The sequence below is a fragment of the Phoca vitulina genome, unplaced genomic scaffold (assembly GCF_004348235.1).
Source record: "Phoca vitulina isolate PV1807 unplaced genomic scaffold, GSC_HSeal_1.0 scaffold14, whole genome shotgun sequence".
In the NCBI taxonomy this organism is placed as follows: domain Eukaryota; kingdom Metazoa; phylum Chordata; class Mammalia; order Carnivora; family Phocidae; genus Phoca; species Phoca vitulina.
In genome coordinates, this window is record NW_022589717.1 from 39,698,388 (window position 1) to 39,723,527 (window position 25,140).

At 42.2% G+C, this 25,140-nt stretch overlaps 1 protein-coding gene across 3 annotated transcripts in view; it reads left to right on the plus strand.

Moving 5' to 3' along the window:
- The first annotated feature begins 1,252 nt into the window (after positions 1-1,252).
- The window catches only part of KLHL2 (kelch like family member 2), a 101,241-nt gene continuing 77,353 nt past the window's right edge, over positions 1,253-25,140 (plus strand). The window contains exons 1-3 of one of the 3 annotated variants that reach the window (XM_032413140.1): positions 1,253-1,322; positions 14,883-15,008; positions 24,923-25,029. In XM_032413140.1, coding sequence (XP_032269031.1) covers positions 14,971-15,008; positions 24,923-25,029 — 145 coding nt within the window. In that variant the 5' untranslated portion in view covers positions 1,253-1,322; positions 14,883-14,970. Of the gene's footprint in view, positions 1,323-2,295; positions 2,500-14,882; positions 15,009-24,922; positions 25,030-25,140 lie in introns of those variants that run through there. The other 2 variants (XM_032413141.1, XM_032413143.1) reach the window with 2 other exon arrangements.

The following is a 25,140-nucleotide window of genomic DNA, read 5'->3' on the forward strand; positions in this document are numbered from 1 at the left end:
ACCTCCACTCCAGCAACCCTCAGTTTGTTTCCTGAGATTAAGAGTCTCTTATGGTTTGTCTACCTCTCTGGTTTCCAGTTCCGTGACTTTAAATAACATCTGTATGCTGACAAACTCCACAGTTATGTCCACTTCAGATATATTTATCTAGTTGTTTACACCTATCTTCACATGGATGTTTAATAGACACCTCAAACTTAATCATGTCCAGATCAGAGTTTACAAATATTTCCTTCCCCTGACCAAATCTATTTCTTTCTATCTCCCCAATCTCAGTAAATGTCAAGTCCATTCTCCCAAGAGCCCAGATCAAAACCCTGGGGATTATCTTTGACTCTATCTTTTTCTTATACTCATATCTAACCTATCAGTAATTCCCGTGTGCTTTATCTTCTAAATAGAATCAGAATCTGACCACTTCTCTCCATCACTCTGACTTTAGTCTAGGCCATCCTTATTTTTCATTCCAGCTAGGCTAATCTCCTTGTTTGCTCTCTTACTTCCCTACATATACCACTCATATAGCAACCAGTCATCTTTTGAAAAAAATAACTTTTTTTTAATTATGGGCCTTTTTTTTTTTTAAAGATTTTATTTATTTATTTGACAGAGAGAGACACAGCGAGAGAGGAAATACAAGCAGGTGGAATGGGAGAGGGAGAAGCAGGCTTCCCGCGGAGCAGGGAGCCCAATGGGGGGCTCGATCCCAGGACCCTGGGATCATGACCTGAGCCGAAGGCAGACGCTTAACGACTGAGCCACCCAAGCACCCCTATTATGGACCTTTAAAAACATACACATATACATAAATGATGACCATCCTCATGCACCCATCATTCAGCATCAAAAATTAGCATTTTGTCCATCTTTTTTCTACTATTCCCTACCCCCCCCCTTTTTTTTGGTGGAGTATTTTAAAACAAATACCAGCAAAGGTGTCCTTTTAATTATCAGATTAATCTGCTCACAACTTTACAGTTGTGTCTCTTCTTGGTAAAAGCCAAATCTTTAATGATGGCCTACAAGGCCTTTGTGACCTGTCAGTACTCCCCACACAACACCTCCTCGGACTGTCTCCTGTCCTCACTCTGCTTCAGCTACAGCAGAGGTTCTCAAACCTTAGCGCGCATCAGCATCATCTGGAAGCCTTGTTACAGGACAGACTCCTAGGCTCCACCCCCAGAGTTTCTGGTTCAGTAGATGTGAAGTGGGCCTCCTGAATTCGCATTTCTAACCAACTGCCAGATGCTACTGTTGTCCAGCGGGCATATTTGGACGATCACCTGCTACATTGTTCGCCTTCCTGTTCCTCAACAAGCCAGGCAAGATTTTGCATAGGAGTCTCTGCCTTACTCTTCCCTTGCCCTGAGCACTCTTTGCTTTCCTCAAGATTAATTTTATTCCATCTCTGTTTAAATGATATCATTTGAGGGGCCTTCTCTGGTTACTCCTAAAATAGCATCCCATTTCCTCACTCTGATTTTCTTCACAGCACGCATCCTTCGTTTGTTTCTTAGCCCGTCTAGATTGACAGCTCCATGATGGCTTTGCTCTCTTATCGTATCCCGTACCAAAACCTTGTCTAGTAGGTGCTCACTTCACTCGTCCAACGAATGGATCATACACTGGGAAGGGAGGCCCAGGTCCTTGCTTGGGACACTGGACAGGCAAATTCATTTCTTCTTGCCTCAGTTTCACCATTTGTGAAGGAAGTGGTTGGTTAATGCCTACCCTTCCCATCTCCCTGGGCACAGGCTCAAATCAAAAGAGAGCGATGTGAACACGCCCGCGAAGCAGAGCAGTAAGTGAATAGCGAGCGCCGATATGCTGTGTTTTCGGGTGCCCTTTCCCCGCACAGACAACACCCCCTCCCATTTTCTAGCTCCCCCCGCCCGGGTGACCCACAGCCCCAGCTGCGGGCGGCCGCCGCCCCCGTCCCGCCCCGCGGGCCCGCGTCTGGGCACGCCCGCCCCGCTCCCGGCTGGCGCCCGCCCGCCTCCACCACTAGCAGCAGCAACGGCAGCAGCAGTAGCAGCACCCTCCGCAGCGGCAGCACCCTCAGCAGCAGCAACAGCCGGAGCAGGAGGAAGGGGAGGCGCCGAGGGAGGGGTCCTCGGCCGCCGCGGGAGGCCGCATCGCCGTCCCGTCACGGCGTCGGCGCGGCCGGGGCCGAACCCGGAAGTCGCCGAGCCCGCGCGCCCGCCCGTCCCGCCGCCACCGCCACCGCCACCGCCACCGCCCCGCACTCCGGCGAGCGCGGGAGCCGCGCAGGCAGACGGAGCGCGCCCGGCCGAGCGGGCCATGGCCGCGGGGGCCGCCGCCGCAGGTGGTGGCGCGCGGTGAGGCGAGCGCGGCGCCCCCTCTGGGGCGGATGGAACGCGGCTCGGCGGGCGGGCAGTGCCGGCGTCCGCGGCTGGAATGGTGCTGGCGGCGGCGGTCGGTGCCTGCGTTCTGAAGCCCAAGAGGAGCCACAATGGAGACGCCGCCGCTACCTCCCGCGTGAGTGAGCCGGCGAGCGGGCGGGCTGTGCCGCTGCAGATAAGCGCGCCGCTGCGGCGCGTGTCGCCGGCCGCGGGTGCTGCTCGGGGACGGCCGCCGGGTGCCCGCCGGCGGAAGCCGCCGGGAGCCGCCGGGGAGCGGACGCCGGGGGGCCGCGGGAGGTGGGAGCTGCGGGACGTGACGAGGCGCGGTTCCCGCAGTCCTGAGGCGGACGCGGACGGAAACTCAGCCTGGCCAGGCAGTGACTTAAAACCCTGTCCAGGATTTCCAGGGAAGGGTCTCCCCGGTCCCAGGCGAATAGAAGATTCGGGATGGGGCTGGGCTTGGGGACTCTGCCCGTCCTGTGTACGCCTCCCTGGAATGCATGGGTTGCTGGTGCCCAGCTTGCCAACCCCTTTCTGAGGGATGGAGATGTGCTGCACGGGAGTCCGTTGAAAAAAAGGAAACTGGAAAGTACCAGACACCGGTGTCTAAATGAATTGATCTTAGGTTGCTTGCTTCTCTGGATTTCTAGCAAAATTAATATCTGAGGAGCTTTTACATCACTCTAAATGAGCCACGGCTCTTCGGGGCATGTGACCTCTTTTACCTGGCACTGCAGAAAATTGTATCCAGAAACCAGAGCATCTTCTGTTTCCTTGGTACCCTGGGCAAATTAGTAGTGTAGCGACCTGCCAGGCACAGGTGTCTTTTTCCTTGGTACCCAGATACATTCAAGATACCTGCAACGAAACTACTTTCCAGAAATAGTAACAGTTGAACAATTATTGTGGAAGATATCGAAGATTTGCATTATTCAGTACAATATTATTTTTTTGAAAGTATTTAGTAAAAGTGGACTATAAATCCCCAGGAGTTTTGAAAATTTCAGTTTTGGTTTGCCTTCCTTAGGTTAACCTTTGTGAAGGAACAAGAGCCCTTTGAATCTGACTTTTCAAACCAAAGCAGACCTCATTCTGAGAACGGTGTACCTTTTCATGAGATCTTATTCATGGAGTCTTAGCGTTTTTCACTTAGATTTGGCCAGTTTCACTCCATGGCAGTTGTACCGCACCAGCCTCTTGTGGATATGTGGCAGAATTCCAGCCAAAATATGGATATTTGGCTTGGGCTGAATAATTTTTTGATGTTGAGTCCTTTTAGGAGAGCTAATAGGATCCTAGAACTAGAATTTCTAAAAGTGCCTTACAGAATTTTTAGCTTGAGTGGAACAGGTCATGGGGATCTAAGGAGTAAGATTGATGAATTGACCCTCCTGGGCTGGTAGAAGCAGGGGCTCAGTTGCTTCCTGATCACTGTGGTTTTGAGGGCTTTGTTTTCTGGTCATGTTCTTCAGCAGCTTTGGGAAAGCTCCTGAACCCCTAGGAAACATGATGGTGGACTGTTAGCATCAGTAGCGTGAATACAGCACCAGCACATGGGTTCTGTCCAGGCTTAGAGTCAATTAAGGCAGGAAACGTTACCTGTGTATAGACAGCACATAATACATAGAATATACCGTGTCGGCATGTTATCTGTAGTAAATCTGCCCCCTTTATATCCCTTTTCTGCAGTCCCATTTTACTTTTGGAGCAGAGGGAACTACAGGAAAGAACGGGGGCTCTCAGAAATGCAGGTGAAAAAAGGGTGTGGACGATCTGGAGGGAGGGAGTAGAGGCATAGAAAATGATTTAAATAGACATAATTGAAAATGAAAATGAAATACGTGTGCATGCAAATATTGATAAACAAAATCTAGGACAGATCAATTAATCATAATTTTGGTATCTAGCACAATTCTTTGGTATTGAGACTCCATCAGTAATGCTGGAACAATGGCAGGCTGAGAGGTGATGGAAAGCTAGGAATACCAGCAGGGAAGAAAGAACTGTTAAAACTTCTTTTAATCATGGGTGGCTAAAGTTGGTGAGATTTCTTCATTGTTCACGTTCACTTAATAATAAATACAAATAGGGTTTATTTTCATTTGGTCTATGTAGGATTAACCCTCAGTTCAGAGTTTGTTAGAAATAGTTTTCCTTCTGACCCCTTGGCCTGTTTGCCTTCACTCCCATTAGCTTACTTTTCCCTTCCACACTAAATCAGGGGTGCTGTGTTTGAGAATTGCAAGGCAGTATCTTTTTGGGAAGGAGCTTTATTGGGCCTCACTGGGCTAGAGCTTGGTGGATGGAGGCAGTGGAAGTTATTGGGAGGGCTCAGTCTTTCATAAGGTTAGATTTTTAGCCTGAGCTTTAAGGCAAGGCAAGATGTTTGATGTGGGCTTAATATGCCTTGGGTGATGTGGTTGGAAGCAGGGATTCAGATCCTCTTTGGGCAAATGTCTGTTTGTTAATTCATTAATTCTGCAAATATTTGAATGCCTGTCTCTGCCTGGCACTGTGTAGGAGCTTATACTCGTGCTTCTTTTCTAACAGCCAGTTTCACGTTGTTTTCAAATCCCACCTTGCTGCCCTTTAGCCTGTTAGCATATTGTCTTGGAGGGGCAGAGGGTCCCGAATTCCTTTGGGATAGGCTTGTTGAAATTAGGTTTTGATCTCTTGTACTCTTTCCACTCTTTGCCTCCAAGTTCTCCTCATCCTTTTTGATTTTCGTATTGTCATTGGGCGTCATATCTCTGCTTATTGTTTTTGCATCCTATATGTGGCATTTAGATTCTCCTGCATTTTGGAGTCTGGGTGATAGGAAGATGATGGGACATTTGCCTCTGATAGAACCTGAAGGTGTGTGACTAAAAACTAGATGTAGGGTAGTAAAGGAAATTCAGGTGGTAAACTGAGATGTGCAGCCCTGACCTTAGGAACTTTTCACAGATTCTAGCTTTTATACTTATTTTTGCAAAGGATTTTCATTATTATTAAGTTGAGGGAACACCAAGGTATAGGATGGAGTGCATTCCTTTGACCACCCCTCACTGAAGAGTTTCTTAGCCCTCATTTTCTTACTGGCTCCTCTTTCACAAGTTGGCTTTCTCCTTACAAGCCTTACGTTTTTGTTTTTCCTTCACAAAACTAAGCAAACGTGCCTCAGATACAACCATATCTTGGACCAGTGTTTCCACGTCACTACCATATCTTGGCATCGGAGTTGTTCAGGCGTAGGCAGACCAAACCTCTTGTTGACCATGTTCTAGGGATTTAGACAGCAGAAGATGGGTTGAATTAGAACAGAGGTTTTCAGAATTTTGGGTTTCACTGACCTGTGAAGTTAAAAGAAAAAACTGAGGTCCAACACAGAATTGCTAAGTTTTTTGTTTTGCCTAGCAGAAAAAAAAATTGATAAAATAATTATCAACTCTCACCATCTTTTGGTAAGAGAAAGGACATTTTAGTGTCCCTTTCCAAATACAAAGAAGGACATTATCTCAGACTAAAGGATAGTCCTTAAATTGAATAAATTTAGTTTTATGAAAACTTACTACATTTTCCTTATTTTGTCACAGACCAGTAAAAAGTTCACGGAAGCCTGACATTTGTGATCCACTGGACCAGATGACCTTTAATATTTTCTACTTTTTAGATTCAATTACTGTGAATTTGGAACCTTGACAGAGGTTACCCCAATATTCATTGGTTTGTCTTTTATAGCACATTGAAATGTTTTCTTGTTTTTGTTTAACTAGACATGAATGTAAATTGGGCATCTGTCAGATCATAGGTGAATCTCCTCAGTGACAAAGATGTTTAAAATATTTAGGAGCAATAATGGCTGACAAGGTAATGTTGAGAGAAGACATGGATCAATGTGTGTTGAAGGAAGTGTTATATAAGGAAAATTCTGAGGTGTATTTGGGAACTTGAGAAGTGGATTCTGGAAATAGGTAACATTTCTGCAGTGGTCTAATTTTTCTGATGCTGGGAAATCGCTCGTCCCCATCCCATTAAATAGCCCCAAACCTTGTTTCTGATCTATATTTCCTAATGCGCACAGTAGACATTCAATAAATATTAGTAAGTGTGCTTTCATGAACGTTACTGTAAATTTACTCACCTGTGGCTGTTATGGAACTGCATCAGGAATGTTTATGAAAACAACTGAACTTCTTTTTTTTTTTTTTTTTTTTAAGATTTTATTTATTTATTTGAGACAGAGAGAATGAGAGAGAGAGAGAGAGCACATGAGAGGGGGAAGGGTCAGAGGGAGAAGCAGACTCCCCGCTGAGCAGGGAGCCCGATGCGGGACTCGATCCAGGGACTCCAGGATCATGACCTGAGCGGAAGGCAGTCGCTTAACCAACTGAGCCACCCAGGCGCCCAAAACAACTGAACTTCTTAAGATCAGATGGAAAATTCTTTCGAGGTGATACAGAGAATGAAAATTGCTTTTCAGATGCTCTTCCTTAGAATTCTTCCAAATTCCAAATGTATTTACTGTTTATAATAAGGGAGTTCAGGTTTTTCATTCATACTTACTGGGTGCTTACTATGACCAGGCTTTGGGGATATCTCAGAAAACAAAGTCCTTTTCCTCGAGGTTGAAACTGATAGTGAACAAATATATAATACAATTACTGTAGTGCATGGGTCAATATATTTTGTGTGTTAAGTGCTTTACTGTTTTACATTTCAGACTATTGGCCTTTGCTGAAGTATTTTTTTGACGAGTTCTTTTAACTGATCCTGCCTTGAAAAATAAGCTCTTGCTTTCCATGACACTACTTTTTCTTGGTTTCCTCCTGTAGTTTTTAGGTTGCTAAATGTGATTTACTTTATCTCATTTAATCTTGTCAACACCCTTAAGGTCTCTATTGTCTTTTTTCAGATGGTAAATTACTTTTCATAGGTTATCAAGTAGAGGAGAAGGTGGGACTCGATCACTTTTTTCCGGTTTTACAGGGCTTCTCTTCTGTTACTGTTGGCGGTGGCAGTTCCTCACGAATGCAGGTCTTGGCCAGTTCTTTTTAATCAACTATTAATCACTAAGTTGTGGCTCCATCTATATCTTAAGCCTGGGCTCTAGATCGGTGCTTCGGCCTTGAACTTTCAGCTTCTTACAGAACGTCTACTCTTATGTCTCAGATTCAACATGCCTAAAACTGAGTTCTCAAACTGACTTCCCTTTATAACATCTGCACTTATTCAGTGCAGTAATCATTCTTCTGGTCCCAGATACCCAAAGCCTTGGAATGGTCTCTGATTTCTCTCTCTCTCCTCATCTTCCACATCTTACCAGCTTCCAGGAACTGTAGAGTCCTGGTTTCAAGTGTCCATTCTGACCACTACCATTCTGATGAACAGATTTTATCCCTTGATACCTGCATTTTTTTCTCCTACCTTTTCTCCTATTAACCTCCATGTGTTCTTTCCTCACCTTTCAGTCCACCTACTGTTTTGACCCCAACAACATCTTAGAGTCACATCAAATGACTTACCAAACCAGTTATCTCAACCAGATGATCAGAACCCTCTCTCATTTTGGCCTAATCTTATAGTACGTTCAAAATTATTATTTGCTTTTGACCTCCTAAAGTCAGCTCTGCCTTATCACAAGGCAGGAGTCTCCAGCCTTTTCCTATCCCGTCCCCAGTTAAAACAACTTGGAATTCTTCCAAGGCCCATGTGGAACCCTGTCTTCCTTCACACAGTTTCCCTGTTTACCCCAATTCGTTCCAGCTGCTCTTTGCAATCCTACAGTGTCAGTATAACCCATCATCTTGCACTTGTGTCCTGACTTGTGCCATTCCCTAGTGGTTTCAGATGCGCCTCCCCAGTTAGATGCTAAGTGGAGGAGTTTCCTGCATCCAGCGTCCTGTGTATCCCTCACTCTGCTTAATGTTAGGGCATGCAGTCGGCACGTAGGCAGTGCTTACCTACTTGATTTATTAACAGCGGTGGTTGTCTGGACTATTGCTAACAATTTTTGATTGAATGTTGCAATTAAAAATGAGGAAGGCCAGTAAAATCCATAAAAATCTATCTCTATATTCAGGTTAGCTTCTAACCTCAGCATTTTTCTTCTTAACTCTGTATGTACTTTCATACAGTATTTAGTGCTTGTACAGCTCCCTGAGGCAAGTAGGTGAGGTGTTATTATCTTTGACTTTCCTATTGCATTTCATATTAGACATATTTGTGGAATAAGAAAACCTTATTTTATAAGTAAACAGTCTGAAGCCCAGAGAGGCCAAAGTGACTATACCCAAGGTCACTTGGTTAGTATTTGGCGTAGGCAGAACGACAATTCAGGTCTTCCAGCTGATTCTGGTCCTCTTCTAGTGCCTTTTCATTCAAGTGCTGGAAAATGTAGCTAGTCAACTGAATTGTCCAGTCAAATTGCAGCCCTCTCTTACTAGCCAAGTGCTGGTAATCCTAGGAGAAGTGGTGAAAGAAAGTCCAGAAATATGAGTTGATAAAAGACATGGAAGTGTTTGAAATGGATCATCAACCTCCTTCTCCCGATTTTAGCACATCATAGATATCCTGCTCTGACAGTGTTTTGTTAACCGTTTATAATGTATTCTTTAAAATAAGATTGATCTTGCATAAGACATACTTTTACCCTGGTCCCTTTCCTGGTAATAGTCACTGCCAGGGACAAAAAGTGCCTGATTGTGCTCTGTTTGTCATGTAGGTGGGAGGGAAAGAGGGAGAGAGAGCTGAGTTGAACTGAAGCAGAGCTTTTTACAGCTCTATTGTTCTACTATCAGAGAACAATTATATTCCAGCTTCCATCAACCTCTCCACTTCAGACGTCCCAGCCACCTCCTCCTGCCAGTGCTTCCCCACACTCTGAACATAAAGCCACACAACTAAATTCTAGGGGGAGAAGAGGGGACGTATGTGATCTCTCCCTCCGTCCTCCAGTAGGTTCAGTGTTCTGCTTTCTTTGCTAATCCATTTTAGTAAAATTGGGCCTTTCCAGCTTTTCCAGCTCAGAGAAATCTGAAACATAACTTTTGGCAATATATGTACTATACTGATGTATTCAGGGATATTACCTTTTATTCTGTCACCATGCAAAGTTATTACGATATCGTTGACTGTATTCCCTAGGCTGTACTTCTCATCGTCGTGACTTATTTTATAACTGGAAGTTTGTACCTCCTAATCCCCTTCACCTGTTTTGCCCACCCCCCAAACCTTCTCCTCTCTAGCAACCACTAGGTTGTTCTCTATATGTATGAGTCTGTGTCTCTTTTGTTGTTTGTTTGTTTAGATTCCACATGTAAGTGAAATCATGTGGTATTTGTCTTTGACCTTTTTCACTTACCATACTACTCTTTAGGTTCATCCATGTCGTTGCAAATGGCAAGATTTCAGTGGCAATATTATGATGTATGTTCTCTGACTAGATGGCAGGGTTTTTTTTCTTTGTTTTTTTGTGTTTGTCTCACAGATGCTTCCTATTCAGTTCCTAAAGGTCTTCATACTGAAGGTATAATCCAAATTCTTAAATGTCAGTAGGGTAGATGTTAACATTTTTTTTTAAGGTACATTTATTTGGTAATATGGCTGTATGTTTGTAAATTCTAGTTAGTCTGCTGGCTCTGTACCTAATAAATGTTTAAATTCCAAACACTTGAAGGGAATTTGCAGAGAAGGTCTCTTTGTCTTTAGCTAATTGCAAAAACTGAAACCACAACTCTGCCACAAACCAAAACATGTTTCCAGTGGAGAAAGCCCTCTATTTTTACAACCTGTGAGTACTGTAGTGGTTATTTGGGTGAGATGAAGGATGTGAGAGTATTTTGTTGGGAAACTGTAGAGTGACATAACAAATACTAGTTAAAATATTAGTTATGGTTGAATCTCTACTTGTGATATCTTGGCTTTGTGAATGGGAGCAATGTTAGTATGATAATCAGCTTCTGAATGCAAGTTTAGCTAGGAAGACAGCAGAGGAAGTAGGAGAGATGTTATAAGGTAATGGAGAAACTTTAGAGCAGTACAGCATGGATGGTGACTTTGAAAACAACAGCTGCTGACGTGAACTTGGCAGAAGTTTGTGAGTAATGGTGGGTGACTCATTGCAAGCAAGGGAGTCTTGCAGCTTTTGAGGTGAACAGGCAGAGGGGAGAGCAGAGATGGTGGCCACCCAGGGGCTAAGTATTTGTGTCCTGAATGTGAAAATGTCTGGTGCCCTGTTAAATTTTGCAGCTGCATCATTCACATGAATTATAGCATTGCTTCTACCAGAAAACCCTAAAAACATGAACAACCCATATTTTCTAAAGTGTTTGTTCTCAATCTGAGTTGATTGTCCCAGGGTGGGAGGTAAGTGGGTGGGACATATTACATCACCTTTTTTTTTTTTTTTTTAAATTTTAAATTATACAGACCTGCCTTTCACCCCTACTGTGGTGATGCTGTCACTCTGATATACCTAGTCCTATAAAAGGGGCTTGCCTGAATCTTCATGTGAAAAGGGATGGTTGTATGCAGTTTGAAAAAATTGCTTGGGTCATGCTGGTCCTGTCCCCCACCAATGGGAATCACTATTCCAGAGCAAATACTCTATATCTGAAGAAACTATACCTCATTTCTAAGATGGCCTCAGAACCAACCTCCACTTGATTATGGATCTTGAGTCTTTGAGGGAGACAGCCCTATTAGAGTCTTTATTTTCTTCTTCTCTGAGAATTCATTTACTGCCAGTAGTGTGTTTTGGGGCAGAGTTAGAGTTACCTAGTTACCTAGTCTGAGAAGCCTACTTTGCCTGCAGCTGGAAATTTGCAGAAGAGTCAGTCACTGAGAAAGGCTTCAGGATTACCTATTATAAAGTGTAGCCATGTATTGGGATCCAAACCCTTGGAAACCTCAACTACTTTAGAGTATGTTTTGATAACAATAGGCTATTGGACAATTTTAAGACTGGTTACAGAGTATAGAGTTGGGGAAAGATTTAAAAATGAAAGAACCTTGGAAAAGTATCTCCTCCGGATAATTTAAAGAAGACAGTTCTCAGAATAAGAAGCTTCTCTGGAAAAGGCTAACTCCCTGCTTTAGAAGGGAAGTAGGGAGAAGGTATAACTACACTTCACTGGTATAACTTAAGGGTAAACCTTCACCTCCCACTTACCTGCTTCCTAGTATATGTTCATTTTCTACATCTGTAGTTTTAGGCATGATGTGTCATTTTGTTACTCAGTTCTGCTTCTGAATGAGAGACTAACACAAAACCACATAGGAAGTGGAAAATTATGGAAAGGACTTTAGTGTTAAAATGTAGCCCTGTGCAGCAGGGTGCTGTATTTCTAAGTAGCTCTCAGTACAGAGAACACTTAAAAAAAATTCAATGTTATTTCTTACTTATTCCTTTAAGCCTTTGAATAAAGTCTTTTCTTTGTAGAGTTTTTGGAGTACATCAGGAAAAGCAGGAGCTGAAAATAGCTTTAAGAATGCCCCAATATAGATATTGATTATTGTATGGTAGCTGTCTTAAAGTTAATTCTCTAATGCAGGAAGTTTTAATTAATAATTTCTTAAGCAAATATAAACACTCTTGACTCTTATATAATGATATTCTTTCTAGGGCTGATTTGCTTTTGCTTCCATTCTGAGCATTGAAAAGCCTTCTAATAGTTTTGTCAATCCTCAATATTATATTTCCCCTTTGTTGTAAACTCTTAAGTTATTAAACTAGAAGCAGATGTAAATCTTAACTTCCTATACATGTCGACAGTAAGTGTTATATGGTCAGAAAGTTTGCATAGGTTGCATATATCTACATAATTTCATTTTTCCTACTATTTTCTTTATGAAAGGATGGTGGGAAATAGCATTATGAGAATATGTCTTATACTATAAAATGTTTCCCAGTCTCCTCGGCCAGATCTGAATGTTCTTTCATCTTTGGTTCCTAGACTTACTAGCTCTTTTTCTCAGGCCAGGTGTAACTCGTCCCTCTCTCCACATACACACACACACATACACACACACACACAGAGGCCACGGGTAGTAGAGTGCACCATCCTGTTCTCCCACTCCAGCTGTGGGCTCACCCACTAGAGGCAGTATCTTGTACTAATTTATTTGTAAGGCCCCTTTAAAAACTCTCAAGGGATGGGGAAACAGGACTTATATCCACATCTAGTATGCAAACCCTGGAAGAATCAGATGCCTCAACTCGTGTTGATTCCTGGGGCTCCGAGGAATGAGCAAGGATAGCATCTATGGTTGATTATGGAGGTTACATTAATGTTTGAGTGCCTGGGTTTCACTGCTTCATGTACCTTCTATGGAATCAATGATCTCCACATTTCTATCCAGCTAAAATTTTCTCTCCAGCTCTAGACTCTAATATGCCAATTTGATATCTTCACTTGGATGTCTGATGTCTTAAAAGCAACATGTACGAAGACGAAGCTCTTGATCTCCCTACCCCCAAACTGGTTCCACCTGTTTGTTTCCACCTGCAGCCTCCCCCATCTCAATTAATAGCGACTCTGTTCTTCCAGTTGCTCAAACCAAAAAAACTGGAATCGTTCCGATTTTCTTTGATGTGCCACATGCATTCTGTCAACAAATCTTGTTGGCACTACCTTTAAAATATACCCAGAGCCCAGTCGCTTCTCATCACTGCTCCTACCTCCACTGCTGCTGCCATGCTCGGAGCCCCTCTTACCCCCTACTGCATTACTCTCCTAAATAGCTAACCCTCCTTCATCTTTGCCCACGTTGACTGTTCTCAACCAGCAGCCAAAGTGATCCTTTGAAAACGTAAGTTGGATTGTGTCACTCTTCTGCAATGCCTCCCTATTGCCTTCAGGTTAAAAGCCTTCCAGCATCTACAGCCCTTCATGATCTGCCTTCCCCTCTGCCCCTCTGTCCCCCTGCCCCAGCCCTGGTCTCACAGTTCCCGGAATACACGAGGCTCGTACAGGCCTTTGCTCTAGCTCTTCATCCTTCTGGACATTCTCTTACTCCTAGTCCTGCTTCAAATCTCACTTCTCAGTTGGGCTATTGATGATCTGATGACTGTATTGACTAGTGCAAGTTGCATCACTCCATACTCTTGCTTCTTTTTACCCTGCCTTTTTTCTTCCATCCATTGCTCTTATTTTCTAATATGCTTCCTACTTCACTGGTTTGTTCTGTGTATTGTCTCTTCCCTCTCTCCTCTCTCCTCTGCTAGACTCCAAGCTCTGTGAGGATAGGAGTCTTTTTTTGTTCATTGTTCACATGTATTCCAAGGGCCTAGAACAGTGCTTGGTACATAGTTGTCACTCAAATAATATGTGCTGAATGAATTTGTGAGAGAGCATGTTTTAAAAATGAACGATCCTTTCAAAATGGGTCAGAAAAGGAAGAGGTGTGAAGAGAAATGCAGCAATAGATAATGATGTTTCCCTGTTCTTTGTGTGATATATATAAACAAGTATGATTTTTAGGCTTAATTTGGTATCCTGTTTTTTTTATTTAATAGCTTTATTGAGGCATAATTTACATGCCATAAAATTCAACTATTATAATTGTATAATTCAGTGATTTTTAGTACATTTCTGGAGTTGTTCAGCCATCTCCTCAAAAAGTTGCCTTGTGTGCATCAGCAGTTAATCCCCCCTCCCTGCCGTGGTACCTTGATTTTATTTGTTAATTTTTTTTGCCCCCAAGTCTCAAAAGAATAATTTATACGCCAGTACTAATATAGCCCACGCTCTTAAAAATTATGTTTAAATATGAAGTTAAGTATCATTGCTTAATGTAGGAAATGGTATTGAACACGAGTGAAAAGAATGAGCTCGAAGAGTCAGACTGGCTTCAGTCTCACCCAGCTCTGCTGTTTAGTTACCCAAATAATTTTTTTGCCTTCATCTTTTCATCTGTTAAATGGGGATAATAATAGTAATGAGTTCACAGAGTTGTTGTGAAGATTAAGCAAATAATGCAGGTAAATGACTTAGCACTGTGGCTGCTGTATAGCAAATACCCAATAAACTCTAGCTAACATGATTAATCTCTTGTTACAAGAGTAGGTCTGAAATATGTGGGGTAAATAACCTGGCAGGTGGAAAGCAAAATTCAAATCAGATTCTGAGTTTTTGAAGTTTGTATAAAATATGATCCTGTTCCTGTCTCGTAATATGTTTGTAAATAATATATGACTACAACAGATTGTTAAAAGCAGGTTAATTTCCAACACAGAGGATCATTTCTCATCATTTTTATTTTGAGTTGTCTGCCGAACCACTTTTACTGAATTTTCTTTGCTCATCTTTGACAGAGCTTTAACACCGTGGAGGTGATTACCCACTTTTTTTGTTAAAATCATAGTGACCATCAGAAAATGTTCTGAATTGTGTCTTAATCTTACATTGGGATATACTGTGAGACTTCCTCTAAACGAGTTTGGGAGATTCATTGTATCTCTTGTAGCCTGATAAACCTGAACTAAATTATCTGTAATAAGGTTTTTTCTGTTTTTTTGTTCTTTTCTTTTATGCACAGATGCACAAAGCAGGGTCATCAGAAGCCTCTCGATTCAAAAGATGATAATACTGAAAAACACTGCCCAGTGACAGTGAATCCTTGGCATATGAAGAAAGCTTTTAAAGTCATGAATGAATTAAGAAGGTATTGTTACATTAATATATGTGTAACCATGGGTCTCTTCCCTTTATTTTTCAGTTGTCTATACTGAATACAGACACTTATTGTCTTCATGCCTCATTGTTGCTTTGTGTGATACAGAGAACATTAAAAGCTTTTTCTGCAGGTTTTTTATCAGAAGCATGAATAGTATAAGACTGCTTTGTCTGATATGGTAGCCACTGGCCACATGTGGCTAGTCTGAATCGAGATGTTCTGTAAGTGGAAAATATATAATGGATTTCTAAGATTTAATACAAAAAAGAATGTAAAATGTTTTATTAATAAGTTTTTGGGTCACCTGGGTAGCTCAGATGGTTAAGTGTCTGCCTTCGGCTCAGGTCATAATCCCAGGGTCCTGGGATCGGGCCCCACGTCTGGTTCCTGGCTCGGCGGGGAGCCTGCTTCTCCCTCTCCCTCTGCCTCTGTGTGCGCTCTGTCTCACAAATAAATCAATAAAATCTTAAAAAAAAAAAAAAAGACAAAAAAAGAAAACTGTCAGAGAAAAATGTGACTCTGGTGGTGGTGGTGGTGGTGGTAGTGGTAGGAATTTTGAGGATTAGTGACATGTCCGTCGCTAAGGTAATTCTAGAGTATTTTGAGAGTCACTGATATGAAAGGAGTGACTTTAAAATTGATCAAGAGGCGCCTGGAGTGGCCCAGTCGGTTAAGTGTCTGACCCTTAATTTCGGCTCAGGTTATGATCTCAGGGCTGTGGGATCGAGCTCCGTTCCATGCTGGGTATGGAGCCTGCTTAAGATTCTCTCCCTCTTTCTCTGCCCCCTACCCCCAAATTGATTGAGCCACAAGTAATTTTTTTCTTAATTAAAAGACTAATGTATGTAGTAACAGTCTTGGTTTTCTTAGCTGTTTGTGAAAGACATATATATATATTTTTTACCCCATTGTTCTTTTTGTGAAAGTATATATATTTAAAAGCTTGGACTACAAAGAAGGGAATAACTTATACTTTCCTTCGATCTGTCTGTGCTATGTCTTCCTAAAAGCCCACGCTTTAAGTCCATCATTTGTTTCTTCTTAAAGATTCAGTAAATATTTATCTGTTGGGTGCTAGAGATACAGTGGTGAGCAAAAGCAGACATGTAGCTTATGGTTGAATGCAGGAAGCAGGCCTGAATCAGAGAATTACACACATAATTTACTGTAAATTTTAATGGCAGTAAGTGCTACAAAGGAGGGCTGCCTGGTGCTATGAAGGTGGATTACAGTGGTCAGGAAAGGCTTCCTTGGGAAGATAGAAATAATTGTGCTGAGATCTAAAGCAAAATAGAGGTAAAAGAAATGAAGCCAGGATGAGGGTGGGAGAGATTAGAGAACAGGATTCCAGACACAGGAAGTGGCAGTGCCCAAGTCTGGTGGTGGGAGGGAGCTGGCCTCATTGGAGGAACTGAGGCGCAGCTGGGGTGCAGATGGCCAGGGGGGTCATGACAAGGAAGAAGCCTGAGTGGTCAGGTGAGGCCCAGTATACTTATGGTCTTTATACATTTTGGTCTTTATCAGGAGTCGTCATGGGAGGAAGCCATTGGAGAGTTTTAAGCAGGCAGGGTTGTGACATGATCAGATTTTCATCTTGAAAAGAACGTATTTGCTGCCAGGTGGAAAGTGGATTGGAGAGAGACAAAAAAGTTAAATTGACTTTTACATATTTGACTTGCTTCCTGGTCCTGCTCTGATAGCATTTTTGTTTTTGTTTATTTTTTTGTTTATTTTTTTTATTTTTTTTTAAAGATTTTATTTATTTATTTGAGAGGGAGAGTGAGAGAGAGAAAGAGCACAAGAGGGGGGAGCGGGAGAGGGAGAAGCAGACTCCCTGCTGAGCAGGTAGCCCGATGCGGGACTCGATCCCGGGACTCCAGGATCATGACCTGAGCCGAAGGCAGTCGCTTAACCAACTGAGCCACCCAGGCGCCCTGTTTATTTATATTTAAAGATTTTGTTTATTTGAGAGAGAAAGTGTGCATGCACGCACATGCGCAAGTGGGAGTGGGGAGCAGTAGAGTGGGAGGAAGAGGGACAAGCAGACTCCCCGCTGAGCGCAGAGACAGACACAGGCCCGTCCCAGGACCCTGAGATCACGACCTGAGCCAAAATCAAGAGTCTGATGCTTAACTGACTATGCCACCCAGGCGTCCCTATTTTTTATTTTTATTTTTACTAATTATTTTTTCCCAAATTTTTATTTAAATTCTAGTTAACACATAGTGTAATGACAGCATTTTTAATAAGTGTGTTTTCATTTTAGTCTTTGGGCAGATATATAGGTGGGATAATCTAGCAGGTCTGGCTGTGCTGTTTTAGTTTTTTAATTCCATTTTAACAGTCGTTATGAGAAGGTAAACTGCAGTGGTTACTAAATAGACCTGCAAGAAAAGTAAGAAAAACAGGCTGGTCATCTTAAGACTAAGATTTTTAATGGCTTTTCTTTTTCTTTGAAAAGTCTAGAAAGACCGACTTTTTCTAGGTCTGTTCATATCTCCCCCCCCCCCACCCCACCTGTGGGGTGCAGTAGCTGTGGCCCTTCCACTGGTGTGAGTAGCTCCCTGGTGACCCAGGCATAACTCACTGCACGTCAGGGCAGGTGACACCTGCCCCTGAAGTGGATGACCCAGGTTTGGGGACAAACTCTTTGGCCTTGGGGCAGCTGTTTTACGGCTTTGAGGCTTAGCTATGAAATGAGGGGACTGGACAGGATGGAATGTAAGGTTTGTTGTTGCTTGGACATTCTCTGAGCCTGTGAGATTTTTTTTCCTGCTTGCCTGCACCTCGTCCTGGGATTATTTAGCGCTAGCCTTCATGTACCTATTTGTCCCATTTTGGGTGTGAGCTGTATGGCTGTGAAATAGTACCTCGTTCTTTGTGTCACACCATTTCAGGAGCTAATGTGTCACCAGGCTGGTAGTTGATGCTGATTTTCAGGACAAAGAATGACCTTTGAATAGCGGGAGGGTTTTGGCTGCCAGCTCTATGACCGTGTGATTGTTTTAATAAAGTCACTAGCAGGTAGTGTTTTAAAAAATAAACTCTCTTTGGGGTTCATCAGAACCCTTTTTTTGGTTTGTTTTTAATGTCATTCACTCTCTCTTACTCCTTATGGCCCACTGAGTAATTAAAAAAAAAAAAAATCTCTGAAGAGGCCTACTCCTTACAGCTGGAAATCTTATTTCCTGCCATTGCATCAGCTTCCTGCTGCCAGGAAGGGGTAGCTGAGAGTGGGTTTCCTGACTTCTGGGAAGGGAGATCTTCCTTGTTCTTACCACTCTGCTCTTGTGCCCTCACCTCTACCTGGTACAGTAACAACCGGACGGTAGGGACTGTGTTTATGAACCTTTGGCTGATGGAAGTGATTGATTTTTGGTTTTGTTTTCTTTTTTAGACAGGAGGCCCAGGTATAGCTCCATGTCCCAGCCCAATATGAGCTTGAATAACTTAAAATTACTTGGTTTAAAAACCCTGCAGTCACTTCTAAACAGTGTATTCAACAAGTATTTGTAAGCAGCTGGTTCTCCTTTGAAATCAGCTCGCCTGCCCAAGAGGCCGTGTGGGAGCCAGAAACAGTATCAGACTTGGCCCATTCCCAGCGAGCGTCTGGATTGCTGCAGGAGATGTCCAGAGAAGAGGATGAGGTGGTGGAAGATCGTGGGCCGAAGAGGATTTTCACAGGAGAAATCTACAGCGGCCCACAGAAGTGGTTTCTGCTGGGCCTGATGGCGAGCAGTAGGATTCATACAAAGGACAGGAGAGGAAAGGCAGTTCCTGGCCTGGATAATTGCATGAGCGAGGGAGCGGATAAACAGAACTTGTTGGATAAAGCGAATCAAGAGTTCATGCTGGGGAGTCAGTGCAGACAAGGCTAGGAAGCGGGAGAAGGACAGAATTGTGCAGGCTTAAAGGAAAGGGATGAATTTGGACTTAATCCTGTGGGCAGTGGGAATCAGGGAAAGTTTTTGAAAGGGGAGCAGCATTGTAAGATTAATGATGTTGGAGGAACAACCTGGCAGTGTGGTGTAAGGACAGGTCTTTTTAGCAACACATCTCTGGCAGGAAATGCAGCTCTTTCAATTTCCCTAGCATGAATTGGTGGGGGTAGGAGTTTTTCAGAACACTAACATTTTCAAAATCAAATCAATAGATCTTTACAGAGGGCTTATTATGTGCAACACACTGTATTGGGTCTGTGGAGGAGACAAGCAGACTAAATCTCAGACATGTTTTATTGAGAACATTATGTTGTGGGCTTTTTGAGATGACCAAAAAAAGGAATTGTCAAGAGGTAGCATTTTGCCTTCACAATAAATTTTAAACAGAAAAGCTTCAGTTTTGTAGGTCATGGGATAAGACTGTATTTGAGCTTTAAAAATTTCAATGACTATTAGTTGGGGCCAACCTGTTACTTCTTTAGAAGGAAGATTATTTTGATACTTAAGTTGTATTTAGGAGTTGAAAGTTTTAAGTAAGGATAAATCATATGAAGCAATTCAAATGCTCCCCTATACATCACATATAAGTCATAAATATTTATTGGTTCAGTTATAATAGCAGTTCTTATGTTTCGAAAGATAATTTAAACAAAAAAGCCTGAAGCTCTCTCTTAAAGGAGTGCTTATTGTATTTTTCCTCCAGGACTTTTAGACATTGTGGATCCAGGTCACTAGTAGGGTTAAATTATCTGTTGTGCATCTTTGAAAACTATGAGTTGTGGCTCTTTAGTTATTTGTATTCTGTTGCTTAAATGGCAAGTGAATTAAAGAAAAAAATTAAGTGAGTCTGTCTTTCTCTTCATAGCTGTTTTAAAAGAGATTTTAGGAAATTACATATGTGAATTTTTTGTATTGCTCTAATACCTGTATTTTTTTCTATGGTAAGACATTGTGAAGTTCTTTTGTTTTCATGTTGTACTAGAGTAGAATATAAAACATTCCTTGAAAGATAGAGCAGTTGGGAAGAGCCCCCAAATCAAATAGACTTGTTTATTTAGAAAGTTTAAGATATAGTTTGAAACTTCTAGTCTCAACTAACTGGTAATCTGCAGAGTTTCTTAAGCACATGTGATTGATCTCTTTTTAAGTGGTATTTATTGAGCATGGATAGAATCATTTAACATTTCAAAGAATATGAATAATGGATAGTAGTGAAGTAGTTTACTGACCCAGTTTGTTTCTTTTCCCTTTCTCCATGTTGTTGAATACCTACCACATGTGAGAGAGTGTTCTGTTTCAAAGCTCGCTTTCACTAGGCCGTCTTAAATCAGAAAATCAGAAGATCTTACTCTGGCTTTTTTCTTTAAATTATTATAGCTAAGAGTACTCATGATTTATTTCACCAATTTTAAAAAAAACCTTTTAATGAGGAAGTTTCCTTTGTATACATCCTACATTTTCTACCACATAGGCTTTTCATCTGCATGTTCAGAAACTCATCACTGTATTACTTTTCCCCTGAAATCCCTCACCTTCCTCATTTCTCTGTTCTCCCTCTCCCCACCAGCTTTCCTCCGTCCCTAATATCTTCTTTCACTTTATTTCTAATTATTCTTTCCATCTTCTCCTCTCAACTGTGGCCAAGTGTTCTTGCAGTCGTCAGATCTGAAGATCTTACCTTCCCTTCTCTGAGGTATTCGATGACATGCTTTCCCCCATGTCTTCCTGTGGCTCTGTTTTGTCATTTTTCACGTCATTGTGCTGTCTCGATTCTATTTGAAAAGAATAATATTCTCTATTCTGGGACCCTTTAGTAGTTTCAGGCAGTTTCTAAGTCACTGACTATAGTAGTTTTCCCTAACTTTCCAAATTGAATGTCATCACCACTTCCTGCTTCCTATTTGAAAATCTCCGCAGGTACAAATCTGTTGAGGGGGCTGTGCTATTTTTCAGGACTTTTACTATGATGGTGAATCTTACTAAACCCAACATCTAGGTTTTTCCCTGTGCTTACCTGCCAACAGAAATTCAAATTCATATCAAAATCAAACCATCATGGTTTTAAGAAGAAGAAGAAGGAAGACAGTGGTGACACTTGTCATGGAGTTCTGTTGCTCTTCGAGATTATTGACATTACAGCCAGATTGTATCTCCCTTGTCTGTTGAATGAAGTTGTCAGTTACAGGAGGTTTGGTTAAATATGACTTAAGTCAGCAGTCGGGAAGCCTTTCACCTTTAAACCAGCTCATCTCCCCACCCCACCTCCCTTCGTGCCGAGGACAGTACTCCATGATGCAGCCATGTCCGGAACAGCATCTCTGTGTCTGGCTCACCCTCTGGTTCCTGGCCAGTTTTTAATTTCCTTGGTTCCTTTCCTTCTTGCCTCGATTTCTGACCCCTTGTCTGATTTCGTTTTATGTCTTGCTATTGTTTCTTTTATTCTAACACCTGATGCTGTTCCAGAGATGACTTTGGGCACATTCCTGGGCTATAGTTTGTGGTTCGCCCATGGACTCTGGCTGACAGCTCATCTCACCAGCCTGGTGCTTCGGCTGTTCCTCTGATTCCACTCCATGTGGCAGGAGTGCCTCCAGGTTTTCCTGGCACCCGAGGGAGACAGATGGACAGATGCCATGTGATCGCCTCACCACCCCCACTTCCAGTAGAAAGTAAATTCTTGTTTTAGGTGACTGCCAATTATTTTTGACCTCAGAGCCAGATGGCCTATTTTACTTTGAGAAGATAGATACACAGCAGTGATAGGTTTTTCCAGTCTTGGGAATTGGTCACTTTATATCAGAAAACTAAAGGATGTCTTGGTATGTTCGGGCATGTTTCATTAATTTTCAAAACAGTATCTTTCCTGAGAAGGATCAGTTTGCATGATGTTGTTTCATTTAGGAGATGGAGTGCCTTTCATTTTTCTGGGCAATTTCAGTTTTACATAAGGCCTGTATAATTGCTCTTCTCCACATTTGAGCTTAGAGTCAGCTTCCTTTGCAAACCTCCTTAAGGTTGGGCTTGGCCTCACTTGTGTGTTCCTAAACACCTCATACCTGCCCCATCTTAAAAGTTATAGGTTTGATTTTTATAATTACCTGTTAGCTTGTCTGTTTCTCCCATTAGACTGTAAACTCCTTGCCGTTCATGGACATTATCTTGCTATTGTAAATGAGCATAGTGCATGCTTGCTTCGGCAGCACACACAGTAAATGAACATAGTGCTTGGCGCACAAGAACTCAGCTTAAGGTCAGTAGCTGAAGAAGACTCTTCTGACCGCTCGTCTGATTTAGTTCCTCCCATAGCACCTTTACAATGATGTTTTCCACTTTATCCTATAATCTTGGCATCGTCAGTCCTTTCTGCTAGACAACTTAAGGGCAGACATGACCTTGCAATGCTTTGTTGAATTTGATTTTTCTAAATATTCTTGGAGAGGTAGTGCTAAAAACCCACTAAAATTAGGCCTTTTATAAATTATATATAGAACTTTAAAAATTGTTTCTAGTATATAGTATGTCAACTAATAAATTGGTATTATTTGATTTATACATTTTATTTCCCGTTTTATTCAAGCTTTACCAAGTTTGAAACCACATGGCTTTAGGTGGTTTTGTGTAGTGGTTAAAAGGCTTTGGAGCCAGACTCCATGGGTTTGAATCCTGGCATTGCCCCTAGTGGGGACTTACGGCTGGTTGTTCATCTTTAACCTTGACTTCCCCAGCTGTACATTTTGGGAGTAAAAATCATAATAATACCTACCTCCTAAGGATTGTGGTGAGGTCAGAATGAGATAATACATGCAGGTATAGCTCTTGCATAGTATTCTCCTGAAAACACCACTGACTTTTCCCACCCTGGTTACTTGTGAACCCATGGAAGTCACAGACTTGCAGAGTCGTTTTATATTCTCCGAGCAGACAGTAGACTTTGTCAGTTTTCCACAGTGGAGGACTCGCAAATGGGTGACCTGAGGCCACCTTTGATGACTCTAATGTGCGACCTGCCTGATGTCTCATACAGCATCGTGAGCCATTATAGTGACGCCCATGAGCCATACTTCAGTCTAAAGGGCATAGCAGGCTCATCAGCAGTGAGGCCTGGAACACACTTATCACCAGTGCCGTGGGACTCCTTTTTCTTAGTTTCTCTTGGACCGGAGGGAAAGTAGATGCCAGTAGGGTCTCCAAAAACTTTTGGTATGATCTCCACAGAAACAAGTTTGTAAGCAGTGCGGAAAAGTGGAAAACGTCAAGGACTTGGTGAAGCTCATGTGAAAATGTTGCTTGTGAGCTCCTAGAAAATTACAGAAGCAGACAGGCCATCCTTGTAGGAAATACAATAGTGGAGGAGGGGGCCAAGTGTGACCTATGTGTGCTATACATGTAAATTCAGTGCTTGGGTATTTGAGGTGTGGAAAGGACTTTTGGGTTCACCACACCTGTTTCAGTTATTAATGACATGACGACCGGTAAGGTGGGTTTTAGAGTTGGAGCCCTCTTGCTTGTTCTGGAAGAAGCGTCAGCACCACTTTTTGCCAAAAAGATATTCTGTGACATTCTTACTTAGCTGGAGAGTCTCATCTAGCAGCTTGTGTAGAATGTAAGAAGTGTTCACCACATGGTTTTGAATGACTTAAAATGGATATTTCAGAATTGGAGGTATAATTATGTTTGCTGAATAATGGTTTGTTTTAAGGTAACAAAATGCTTTTTAATTTTGTATATGGTAATGTTTTTTAGCCTTGAGGAATGAGATAGTTTTCACTGGTAAAATGTTCTGATTAAGTTAAGCTTCAAGTGTCTTATATGCCTTTTAAATAGCAGGTGTAATTGAATATAATTTTACCTTTGCTTGATGACCAGCATCATTTTAAGTATCTTTTTTTTTTTGGTACTTTGACCCAATTTGGTTTTCTACATATGTTTTATTTTGTCTTCATCTTAATGTCAAACTGCCATCTGCCACTTCTGCTGATGTTGTTCTTAATTCAAACAACCTCCCCTTTTACAATCCACTGATGGTTTGCTTCTAGTAATTTACTTTAGGTTGAGAAATCAGTAATCAAATTGGGAAAGATTTGTCTGTTAAACAAAGGCAAGATTCTGAGTGAGGGCCCAATGCATGTCGGGCTTTTGTCATGACTGTTTTCTGTGTGCTTCATGTTTAGGAATTCTGTTTTAAAGGATCGCAGTTTTATTTATTTTTTAAAAAGCTTTATTTATTTATTTTAGAGAGAGAGCGCGCACGCATGAGCGGGAGGGGCAGAGGGAGAGGGAGAGAGAATCTGAAGCAGACTCTGTGTGAGCCAGAGCCCAAAGGTGGGGGATCGATCCCAGGACCCTGAGATCAGGACCTGAGTTGAAACCAAGAGTCAGCTGCTTAACTCACTGTGCTACCCAGGTGCCCCAAAGGATCGCAGTTTTATTTTATTTTTTTAAAGATTTTATTTATTTATTTGGCAGAGAGAGATACAGCAAGAGAGGGAACACAAGCAGGGGAGTGGGAGAGGGAGAAGTAGGCTTCCCACCGAGCAGGGAGCCCAATGCGGGGCTTGATCCCAGGACCCTGGGATCATGACCTGAGCCGAAGGCAGACGCTTAACGACTGAGCCACCCAGGCGCCCCAGGATTGCAGTGTTTTTTTTTTCTTAAATGTTTTATTTATTTATTCATGAAAGTCAGAGAGAGAGAGAGGCAGAGGCAGAGGGAGAAGCAGGCTCCCCGCCTAGCAGGGAGCCCGATGTGGGACTCGATCCCAGGACCCTGGGATCATGACCTGAGCCGAAGGCAGACGCTTAACAATCTGAGCCACCCAGGCGCCTCCCAGGATTGCAGTTTTAAAAGTTAGCCTCAACTTCAGAAGAGTGCGCTTTTACTATAATATATTTGCACAGGATGTTCAATACATTTATTATTGGTATCATTAAAATTTTGTTTCTCTCTCTGCTTTGTAAACAGTCAAAATTTGCTGTGTGATGTCACAATCGTGGCTGAAGACATGGAAATCTCTGCTCATAGAGTGGTGCTGGCTGCCTGTAGTCCTTACTTTCATGCCATGTTTACAGGTATGAAATGTCTTAGTTATGGGTGTTTTTTAAATGTATACAGATCTGGGCTTTTCTCTCCATACTTTCTTTTCTTACTAACATTTTACTGTTACAAAATTCAGTATCGTA